The sequence below is a fragment of the Amphiura filiformis genome, chromosome 7 (genome assembly GCF_039555335.1).
Source record: "Amphiura filiformis chromosome 7, Afil_fr2py, whole genome shotgun sequence".
Taxonomy (NCBI): domain Eukaryota; kingdom Metazoa; phylum Echinodermata; class Ophiuroidea; order Amphilepidida; family Amphiuridae; genus Amphiura; species Amphiura filiformis.
In genome coordinates, this window is record NC_092634.1 from 14,142,163 (window position 1) to 14,154,599 (window position 12,437).

At 36.5% G+C, this 12,437-nt stretch overlaps 1 protein-coding gene across 4 annotated transcripts in view; it reads right to left on the reverse strand.

The window, feature by feature from the left end:
* Positions 1–222: 222 nt before the first annotated feature.
* Positions 223–12,437, reverse strand: part of LOC140156771 (kazrin-like) — a 111,923-nt gene continuing 99,708 nt past the window's right edge. For 3 of the 4 annotated variants that reach the window (XM_072179734.1, XM_072179735.1, XM_072179733.1), the window contains 5 exons: positions 6,607–6,841; positions 5,192–5,293; positions 4,270–4,436; positions 3,232–3,364; positions 223–1,129 (listed from right to left, as the gene is read on the reverse strand). In XM_072179734.1, coding sequence (XP_072035835.1) covers positions 1,001–1,129; positions 3,232–3,364; positions 4,270–4,436; positions 5,192–5,293; positions 6,607–6,841 — 766 coding nt within the window. In that variant the 3' untranslated portion in view covers positions 223–1,000. Of the gene's footprint in view, positions 1,130–1,705; positions 1,811–3,231; positions 3,365–4,269; positions 4,437–5,191; positions 5,294–6,606; positions 6,842–12,437 lie in introns of all 4 variants that reach the window. The other variant, XR_011859589.1, reaches the window with a different exon arrangement.

A 12,437-nucleotide genomic window follows, 5' to 3' on the forward strand; every position in this document is an offset into this window, starting at 1 on the left:
TGTATTTTGGGTTCCAATCACAATTGAGAATTACCGTAATACATAATAAATCAAAGACAGAACTAAAAGCGAAACTAGTTAATCTGGCGTCATCTGTCAATCAAACTCGGGCATGATTTGTTTACGAGTGTTGTGATGATTGAGTATTGAACATAGTGGTAAAATCGTGTCGTATGGTTAATTTTGCACCTTCAAATATACTATCCATTTCAAAAGTTTGGTCTTTTAATAATAAAAGCTTTTTTCCTGAAGGCACCATGTCAACAATGCCTAGAAAAGCTGCTTTTTTGTAAAATGTACTGTAAGTTTTCACCATTTTCTGCAATTCCGTTTCTCCAATCGGCACCAGATGAATCAACCTTCCATTTATGTGCTACTAATCAATTACGGGTTGCAGGGAGTTTGATTGACAGTGATGCCAGATGCAAACTTTTAAATTCTGTCTCAGATTATACTGAATATCAAAATCGATACATGCAGTGTTTCTATAATGGCAAGGTGTAAATTTTACGCTAACCTGGTTTTAACTTCAACTTAACAAAAGCTACATACATTATAAACCTAATAAAGAATACATAAAACCAGTAGAAGGAATTGCTTTATCAGTATTCTCTAACCAGGTTTATGATTTAACTTAAAACAGGTTACAAATGTGATAAACCTGGTTAAGAATAAATAGAACCAGTAATAATAATACAATAATAGTTATAAGGTGTTTACATCATAAACTAAAGAGATACAGACCAATCACCAACGATCAGCCCTCATGAATATGCAATAATTCTTAGCATACAAAGCATGGGGACTTTACCTGTTGGTGAATGGTCTGTATATTTTGCTTTGTCTATGGTTTACATTTCTTAACATTTCAACTTGGCTCTGACCCGCACAGCCACATAAAAAACTATAATTTCTTTTTCTTAAACCAGGTTTATACATTCAACTTAAAATGGTTACATATGTTATAAACCTAGTTAAGATTACCTTCACACCTGGTTAATCATACAATGGTGCTCTCTAGTTCCTGACTTCTTGACTTGGCTCTGACCTGTTCAGGCACAGAGCTGAATGTAGATGCATAGTTCATTTCATTTCGGAGTTTTCTGCCCAACGCTCTTCCTAATGAGCCCTGCAATAAGAAACAAAGCATGGACAAATTGTTAAGTCTGCTGGCTTAATAGTAACAGTTAATTCATTTTAAAATTTATGTAAAGGCTTGCAATTTTAGGGATAATTTATAATAAGGACTTGGGTGTTGTTGCTTTATGTTGTATTTTGAAATATTAATAGTAGAAAGAGCTCGAGTGGTACTTATTAGAAAGAAGCATTTAAGCAAGCTATGAACCATTTTATAATTTATTCGGGAAAGAAATAGTTAGCATTGCAGAAAATTTGGCACGGATAAGGAGCAAGCTTAATTTCTTTAATGCAATTTTTTTAATGATGATTATTTTTTATTGCCAAGGAGCAAAATTTTATATTAAGATAAGAGACAGGTTAATAATTTAAGGTTTATAAAGAATTATTTTTTTTAATGATGATTACTTTTTGTTGCCAAGGAGCAAAATTTTATATTAAGATAAGAGACAGGTTAATAATATTTAAGGTTTAAGAATTACAACAAAGGATTGTGGGATAGGTTAAGGTTTACTGTTTGCAGAGGGATAGGTGTGCTGTACTAATAAACATGAATATGGTCAGCAACCTTGAGCAAGTATAGTCCCTCCCCAGGCTGCAACTTGATAAGAGAGTTGCTTGCTTGTAGTCCTACTAGTCAGGCCACTTGATTTCCAGTCAGAACGACTGAATTCTGGAAATGAGCATAAAAGAAATTAGCCACAAATATTGGACTACAAAATTTCATTTAGAATGATGAAAGTATAGGGTTCCCAGCTTTTCACAAAAACAAACTAATTCCTGAATTTTCCCTGACAAATTTCCAAAATTCCATGAAAAATATTTCCACAAGTTTAAAAAGTTTGTATCGGGATATGGACTGTAAAGTGTGCTGAGGCTTGTGGATCAACGTCTAGGTGTTGTGCCTGTGCGTAGCACACTATAAATCACTGCACTTTTTTTTCAAATGACGACATAGACACAAAGAATGGATAATTCTTTCCAAAAGTATGAAATATGAACTCAAATATAGCTGAATGGTTGCAGCACAGTTTGGGAGTCATACATTATATGCAAGACCCATGTATGCCAAAATGACAAAAAATAACTGCCCTCTTGGGCCACTCAAACTCCCTGAGTTTCACCCTGATTTTGACTTCTTTTTTTTTCAAATTTCCAGAGTTTGCTCTGTTAGGAAAAATGGATTTTCATTTTCCCTGAGTGGCTGGGAACCCTAAAGTATAGCATGAAGTTCAAACAATGACTATAATTTACATGTTTTTAAATATTTTTGCAGAAGTGATATCACATACCCTAACACAAACTGATGACAAGTTGAAATATATATAAACACTTTTGTTTGACTCAAAAGACGAAGTAATTTGGTTTCACTGCCACAACCCATGTGTCCACCCACATTACACAGGCAGCATACTTTAATTACAGTGAATACACAGCTCTATAGCAATAAGTATATCGTGAAGCAGATATAGAAGTCTTGCTGGTATGTTGATAGTAATGAGTAACTATTTCTGACACACAAATTGCTTCAACCGAGAGTGAATACACAGATTTATAAAAATATTAATAAGCATACTAGTAAGCTTATGAAGATACAGAAGCCATAGTGGCTCCTTTTGCATCCATCAGAATAAATATCCATTTCTAAAAGAGTGTGAAACTTTGAATTTGCCACAAACAAAAGTTGTTTGTGTTAAGATTTTTCCACTGGCTACATACTGAACTTTCTGCTATTTATTGAGCCGATTCTAAAATATATAAATAAACTGTATTTCACTAACATTTATGACACATGGTAAGTCTTTTAAGCCATTGCGTTGTTGGCCAGGAAAAACCTCCTATGTGTCATTGGCCCCTGAACATGTTTAAAGCAAAACCTCCTATGTAACCTGTTGGCAGTTTTGTTTGAAACATGTTCAGGGGCCAAAAGCACATAGGAGGTTTTTCCTGCCCAACAATGCATTGTAAGTCCAAATCCATCGTAAGTCATACAGATGAGTTATGATGGGTGTGGGATTTACAACGAATTTAAGACATATGATTCATCATAAATGTTAAAGAAATGACTTGAAACCACTACTATCTCCCACTTACCCTGAATGTTGGCTTCCCTCCTCTTTCCCTCTCTGTGTTTGGACTCGTATAATTTCTCTGGAAATTTCTATTTAATGAGTTGGCACTGGAACGTCTTAATCTACCATCGATGCTTAAGGCCTCCAACGTGGATCTGAAAATCAACATAATATAATCAACATCTTGGTTAATATTATTGTGAGATGTGAGATGTGGGATGAACTAGACTTGCAGCATCAGTCGGTCAATGTAGCTGTTGACCAGTTGAAATCCACACTCCCCCTGTGGAAGATTTTGGAAATATGTTTTTCAAATAATTGGTCAGAGGTAATCATTTTGAAACCCATACTCCCCTGTATTATGGCTTTACATCTTCCACATCTAGAGTGAGTATTACAAATGGAAGTTACCAAATTTGTCTATTCTATTCAAAATTGATACTCCCTCTGTGGCAGACTATAGCTAAATCTTCTACAGGGGTAGTGTGGATTTTAAATGGAATAACCCATTGCGGCAATTAATGCTTATGAGATTTGGTGTACTTTGATGATGTAGCATCCAAGCACACACTACTACGAAAGAAAGTCCACTTTTCACAAAATTGTCAAATTCTTTTTTAAATCAGCACCCCCACAAAAATCCTGGCTACGGGCCTGACGATATCCCATGAGACTCACCAGAGGAGGCTTAAAGGCATTCCTACAATGCACTATGATTGGGAAATTTGATCAATATAACCGAATTTTAAAGGCAAAGTCCCCATTGCCACACACACAAAATGGTAATTTTAAAACTGCAGCCAACGAGCTAATAGTTGAGACTTATGACTGATATTTGATTTTCTTACAGGAAACATTCATATTGTCCCACTGCATTAATTTTATTCATAAGTCTTGATGTTTTGAATGTTAAATAAAAGGATGAAAACACCAGATATTTGCACACAATCCCAATGCAAGGTATGATCAACTGTACCACCTGTGTACAAAAGCCAGACATACAAGGTCTGAAATCCCATTGGGTTGTGGGAATGTCTTTAAACATCCTCTGGAGACTCACCTTGCAGGCTGTATTAGGCCATTGAGTTCAGTCGTCAGATGTCTTCTGATAATGGTTTTACTGGTTGGAATACCGAGGGCGTTTGCCATGGCATCGGAATCAAATGAAGGCTCTAAGACAAGCAGGGCACCATGTACACCACTGTCTAGTAAGTTATCTGCATATTCCTACAAAAAGAAAGTATGTTAAAAACTTATGTTTATATAAAATATTTATACTATGCTCAACTATCCCATTTTGAAGTAAACTTGTATGGCAATGTGTAAAGTATTATATTTGCATAACCATAATTTATTTTCCCAAATTCATCCATTAAGTTTGTAAGAAAAATTCATTGTCATGATTCCTTCCAATGAACTTTAAAATTTGGAGCAATTTTTGGAATAAAGGACAAGAATTTTCATCCTTCCTTCTATCTAGTGATGATGATGAATACTCAGAATTTAATAGCAATTTTTTATCAAATGGGGTGAAATTTTGCAACACAAATATATAAAAAATATTTCAAGGCCTGGTAAGCCGGTTCCTAATTGATCCAATATTGATCCATTATACACACATCCACTTCTAATTCTTACCCTACCCCTAACCCAGCTTTTGTAAGTATTGGGCTATTCCATTTAAAATCCACATCACCACTGTGGAAGATTTTGGAAATATCTGTCACAGGGGAGTATGAATTTCAAATGGAATGAGGGCGATAGGCAGCTCCATTTGAATTTCATACACCCTCTGAGAAAGATTCAACCTGAATCTTCCACAGAAGGAGAGGCGAGTTTCAAATGGAGCTGCTAATGTGTTGATTACATTTGAAATTCATACTCTCCCTGTGGCAGATATTTCCAAAATCTTCCACAGGGGTAGTGTGAATTTTAAATGGAATAGTCCATTATAGCTTTCTTACATGAACATGATGCCTTACCTTGAGGTCAATACTCCTAGCCCATTTCAGCAATCTCTGTGTCGTCCACACCAATGGATCACAGTCTATGTCCTGACTCTGTGCCCTTCTCTCTGCCAGCATCTGTAGGTCAAAGGTCACCATAAATGTTCACATTTTTGTATAATTATTCTTGTCTTTATTTCCTAATATGGTCCAGCAATGAAATTGTACCCACAGACTACTAGGACTAACCACAAACAGTCAAAGTCTCAGCATCAACCGATCATGTGGGCCTATCGTTCTATGAAGTGCGACAGACGAAACTGCTACTGCATATTTTTACTGTCTTTTGCGTAAACGTGAAGACACACAACACTCTACTGCATATATATGCAAAGGCATGCAATGCTGCAATGATTGTTATACATGCACGATCGAACGATCAGCCCTTATGAATATGTGAGGATTCACAGCATACAAAGCACAGGGACTTTGAATTTTGATGGATAGTCTTTAGTAGTCTGTGGTTGTAAAAGTTCATCATTTTGCACATAATTACAATTATCAAGTCAGTGCAAAGATAAACCTATACAGTGGATATTGTTTTGTGATGCCCTGATTCTACCAGGTATGACTATTAAGTTTGTAATAAACGATTACAGAGATATTTAACAGCGCAGATGTTGGCTAGCATCCAAGAATTTGACTGATTGTGTGGTTTCATTGCTGTACCATCAATCAGACCTTAACCATGGCAGCTGTCAAACAAACTACCCCATGGCAAATTTGGAAGCTAATTTGCTATACAAAATGGTAGCATCCATAGGATGCAGCCATTACTCTCGAGTGCCTTCTGTCAAACCAATATTAAAGATACTAGTTTTAAACAGGCGGCGAGTGGCATGATCGAGCCGGCAACTTGTGAAACCGCCCGGCCGTATGGCATTTTCCATATACTCGGTTAGTTTTGTGGGGTTCATTATCAAACCCCAACGGTTTTAGCTTGTATTTGTATTATTTAATAACATAGGCCTATTTGTTTGTGATATTTCAAGCGTTTTAAAATTTCAAAATAATCCCATTCAATTACACCTTTGACGATGAAAATTTACTGAATTTAGAGAATGCACGGTGACCACCACCTGGTTTTAAACTGAGATTAAAGTGACATTGAGTGCATTTCGAGACAAATAGCAAAGAAGGTTGTTAGATCCATGCAGTTTCAATGCAAGGAGGTAGTTTTGTCCTTGCAGTGTCAATGCTCTACTATATCATTTTACTTTAAAACTTGCAGAGGGTGTTTGTTAGCCCCTTGTAGCAGAAGCGGACACTTATCTCCATTTTCATGATTTTGTGACTTTTAAGTTAAGATGCTAGTTCTAAAAAGGGTTAAAACCCTTTTTAGAACTAGCATCTTCAATAATTATGAATGTTGAAATTGTTTTTAAACTTACCGCTTTGTCAAACTTGACTCTCCTGAGTAAATCGATGCCATGAAGAATGCTGACTTGGTGGAATTTCCTTGTGATGTTGAGATGTTTCTCCAGGTCTTTCCTGTTCAGACTGTTTAACACACGCCCATCTATTTTCTCCCCGTCAAATTGCTGTGAATACTGACCTAACCCGATGTCATTTATCCAGGTTCTTGACACCCACCTGTGGTCTAACTCGGATGTCTTGGGGTATAACCTGCATTAAAAACAAGGAGAAATACATTGTCTTGTAAGTGACCTGAATGAAATATATATCAAACCTGGTTAATGCTGATTGACTACCCCTAACCCTGCTTTGCAATTTAGTCACTATTTTTTACACTGCAAAACTGTTTATTCTGGTTAATAGTATGCATGAAATATTCCATAATACTTGAAAAATGTCAGTGCTGGGCACAAGTAGTTAATATTATCCATTTGCGAGTGGAATATTAAGCATTGGGACTGACTTTGTAAAAGGTTGTACCTGTATAGATTAGCTTAAGTACTAAGAGTCGCCATCACTATCCAATTTACTTCTAGTCACAACACCCTCTGCGTCATGTTATGCCCTCACAATTCAAGCATCACAATTCGAGGGCACTATGCCAATTCTTTTACATATTAGGGGAGTGATGTACATCAAAAGCTTACAATCATGAATATGAAAGATTCATTTTTTATTAGATTTATTTCTTTATAAAATAGAAAATGAATCACTCAGCATTCCTAGCTTAGTCAATACCTTTACCGGAACTGTTTTATCATAAATATGAATCAAAATAAAATCCCCTCCTTTAATCAAATGAATAACATCCTCTTTGTTTGACCATGATATACTAGCCAATGCTTTGATTCATACCATGCATGTCATAACAATAATCTGTCACAACACTCAACTAATCCAAACTTTGGTGAGCTATCTAGTCCAGTGATGAAGTACTGTAAAAGTCGATATTTTCGCGATTTTGAAGATTTTGTCAATTGCGCGAGAATTAAATTTCACGGTTTTGATATTGATACAATAGAAACCTAATGCAAAAGTTTATTTTCACGAGTTTTTATTTTTGGCGATTTTATGTCCACTCGCGAAATTCGCGAAAATAAAAACCTCGCGAAAATTTTTACTTTTACAGTACTCCAATCCAGATTGGACTTGGACAGCAAGGAAACCAACTACAAAAGTATAACATTGGTGCACATCTATGCAGATCTGCTGCACATTGTAGATACATGTAGCCCCAAAATCTGATCAAGAACATTAGACAGGTGTGCTGGAGCTAAAACAAATCTAAGCTAATCCAGAAATAATTTATGCACATCCATATGTATCTACTGCACTGTGTAGATAACCCATCTTCTGACCATGAACATGAGACAGGTGTAATGCAACAAATCTAAGATCTAATCCAGAAATAATTTATGCACATCCATATGTATGTACTGCACTGTGTAGATAACCCATCTTCTGACCATGAACTTGAGACAGGTGTAATGCAACAAATCTAAGATCTAATCCAGAAATAATTTATGCACATCCATATGTATCTACTGCACTGTGTAGATAACCCATCTTCTGACCATGAACATGAGACAGGTGTAATGCAACAAATCTAAGATCTAATCCAGAAATAGATGACATGGACCTCACATTGGTGCAGATCTGCTGCATAAAGATAGCCCATTCTCTGACCTGAACATTAGGTGTATATAAAAATTAAAAGATCTAATCCAGCAATAGATGCACAAATGATGCACATTAATACGGATTTGCTGCACCATGTAGACACCACATGATCTAACCCTGAACATTACACAGGTGTACCACAAGAAATGTAAGACATAATCCAGAAATAAATGTCATTGATGTGCATCAATGCAGATCTGAGGTACCAAGCAGACACCCCTGGAGTCTCCAAATTCTGAACTCACACTACAGGAATACAAGAATAGTTTCAAAATGATCTGATGTTTTTGGGAGCATGGTGGCCGAGCGGAACGGGCTACGACTCATAATCGGAAGGTTGCGGGTTCGAGCCCGGTGGCGCCATCGTGTTGTGCCCTTGAGTAAGGCACTTTATCTCGATTACTCCTCTCCACCCAGGTGTGAAATGGGGAGCTGTTATGAATACTGTCCATTGAGCACCGTCCAAAGGTATGAGCATGCCTTGGGCATTGTATGGCAGCTGACATATTCTAACAACGGCAGAATTAATGTAAAGCGCTTTGGTACATGTTCACATGTGAAAGGCGCTGTATAAATACAAACATTTATGTTGCATTTTAGGCATAGAACCTGGGTGCGTACACACATTCTGCACACTCTTGGAAAGTATGCTGGTTATTGATTATTTGCAAAAGACACTGGTAAAAATTTACTTTATATTATTCAGATATTAGGCCTACAAAATTTCAATAACTGGGCTTTTTTTCTTTCACCTAAATTTGTTTTTTTGAAGATTTGAAAATCTGATTGTTCAGATTTGCAGAAGTTACAAAACTTATAAAAAGTTGCCCATGATCTGACCATGAACATTGAAAAGGTGTGTGACAAAAAATGCAAGACCTAATCTAGAAATAGATGACATTGACCCTACATACTTCCCATCTTACATATTCTTAGCTATAAATGGACTATGGACTGTACTTTTCTTCATGACATAGCACTGACAATGTCCATGTCATAAAATACCTTTGCCATCATATATTTATTACTTCATGACTTTCTCTCTCTCTCTTCCTTTTATTTCATCTTTCTTTTTAGTTGGTTTCTCTATACTCCTTGGTGTATGCAGAGGGGGCCATAACCCCCAATTTTCGTCAGTCAGTCGGGGAAAATGCACCAACTCGGGGGAAGAATTTTGGGATTGCCAATTACAGCAAGCAAAGCGAGCTGAATATTTTTGAACAGGGGCATCAAGACCTATTTCAATAAAAATCTGTTGCTTAAGGTCTCCGATAACCATTCTTTGTTGCCTCTCAATACTCTAACAATTTAAACTAATTTTGTGATGAAAATTTCATATCATCAACAGTGTAAAAACAACACAAACTGACCTCCCTAATCACATAATCCTTAGATAATTCACTAAAGAAAATTTTGACAACTAACAGTTCAATTTACACCTCGCCTGTCACATTCCACTCAGCTATTCCAGTTGAAATCCATACAACCCCTATGGAAGACATGGCCTCAGTCTCACCATGGAAGTAGTACTTCCATGGTCTCACACACAGGGGGTGTATATTTCAAATGAAGTTACCCATTAAGGTAACCACATATGAAACCCACACTCACTGTATAGAAGATTAAGGTCATGCCTTCCACAGGAGGTGTATGGATTTCAACTGTAATAGCCCATTTTGAAGCAGACGACACTGAATGGGTATTCCCATTTGAAATTCACACTCCCTGTGTAGAATCATGTCTTCCATAGGTGGTGTATGGATTTCAATTGTTATAGCCCAATTTTGGAGCAGACGACACTGAATGGGTAACCACATTTGAAATTCACACTCCCTGTGTAGAATCATGTCTTACATTGGGGGTGTATGGATTTCAACTGTAATAGCCCATTTTGGAGCACACGACACTGAATGGGTAATCCCATTTGAAATTCACACTCCGTGTAGAATCATGTCTTACATTGGGGGTGTATGGATTTCAACTGTAATAGCTCAATATTGGAGCAGACGACACTGAATAAGGAACTCCATTTGAAATTCACACTCCCTGTGTAGAAGATTAAGGTCATGTCTTCCATAGGTGGTGTATGGATTTCACCTGTAATAGCCCAATTTTGGAGCAGATGACACTGAATGGGTAACCCCATTTGAAATTCACATAGGTCCATAGGTGTATGGATTTCAACTGTAACAGCCCAATTTTGTCCACTCACTCCTTGCCCCTGACCGGCACTACCCTAAACTCCTTTGTCACTCATCAAATATTACTTCACCACCCCTCACAGCTGTTTCATATAAATACCTAAATAAACTGGCAAAGTTTGTTTTGAAAATTAAAAATGTGAGCTCACTCATGGTCATGATGGTAGCTATTTCAGTTATCCTTCAGGTCATCATGAATTTTCAATTTCACACCAGATAAAGCGTATCATAAGGAAAAGCCAGTTAGCGGTTGTAGAAGTGATATGTGTAGTTAAGAAGATGAGTGACGACAATATCTATTACTATAGTCCATTTAGCTTTCTTGACGAGGTGATGTCAGAACTTTGTTGTAGTTACTTTGCGTGTTTACAAATGCAATGCCTTTGATCGCACATGTAAATATCCAGTGTTTTTGAGTTAATACTGCACCCACTGGGCAAACACTGCCTCAAAGAAACCAAATGGGCAATATACGCTGGATTCAAAATAGTTTGGAACAAAGTTTTCCACATAAAAAGAGATATAAATTTATAAAGATTTGAACAAATTTGGTATGTTGCTTGATATAAATCCTTTACCTTTGACCTCACTGGTAATACAACAAACAAAAATTCTTAAACACTTCAGAAAGTTCCTGCAATCTTATTGATTGTTAGTCGTGTGGTATGACATGATATCACACAATTTAGTGTGTGCGCGCTATTTGAACCAATCGGAGGTGCATAGCAACAATGGGACCGATTGATTCTAAGCCCTAGGTAATTCCTTGTAAAATGTAGATTTAATTTGATTGAAATTTGGTATACTTATGATTAATATATTTATTTGAATTGAAGTGTTTAAGAATGAGAATAAAGGTATTATTTTTAGCTACTGTCAAGCATCTATCGCCTCATGTAACATGCAACGTCATTGTTTTTGGAGTTAAGCAACTCGGCTTCACCTCATTGTTTTCCTTTAAATAATGATGTCGCCCATGTTACATGAGATGAATAGATGCACGACAGCGGCAACAAACAATACCTTTATATACATTCCCAATTAAAGTCTTACTAAAGGATTATAATAATTTAAATCCTTAATCTAAATCTGTCAAAATTAATCAAAACATTAATTTGAACAAAGTTAAGTTCTCAGAAACAAACATTCCTGACTTTTTTTATACACAGTCCCAATTAAGTCTTAACTAAAGGATTATAATTGAATCCTTAATCTAAATCTGTCGTCCTTAATAAAAAAAATTAATTTGAACAAAGTTAGTTCCGCAATTTTGGAATCGAGAGTATATAGACCACACCAGGAAACGCTAGTTAGCAGTTGCACAAGTGATCTGTGTAGCATCAGTGACGAGTGACATCATCTATAATTAGTACATACTCATCCTTCCCTTCGTATCGTCGTGACAACAATGGTATCCCCTATATGGGCTACTAACCACAACATGTGTATGGGTTGTATCAATATGTATGTAGGAACATTTGATGAATACCAGCAGGGTTGCCAAACCCGCGATTTGATAGCCCAATTGGGGGACTTTTGAAGATTTTTCCGCGACTTTTGACAATTTCCTGTCCCATAGAAACCAATGGTTAAGAAAAAAATTGGGCGACTTTTTCAACATTGGCTCGCGACTTTACGATAGTTTCATGTCCCATAGAAACCAATGGTAAAGAGAAAAATTGGGCGACTTTTCGATTATTTGACCCGCGATTCGGGCTGAAATCTTTTGGCAACCCTGAATACCAGACACATGTGGCGCTTGTAGATAGGCCATGTGAGATGATGTTTGGTAACAATTCGGGATGTTGTTAATAGACATATTCAAAATTGGCTAAAATAGGAAAACATAGTATGTTTATGTTCATTATATCAATGTAGATGCAGACAGTGTGCAAACATGTAGTTCAGCATACAAGCTTTATTCT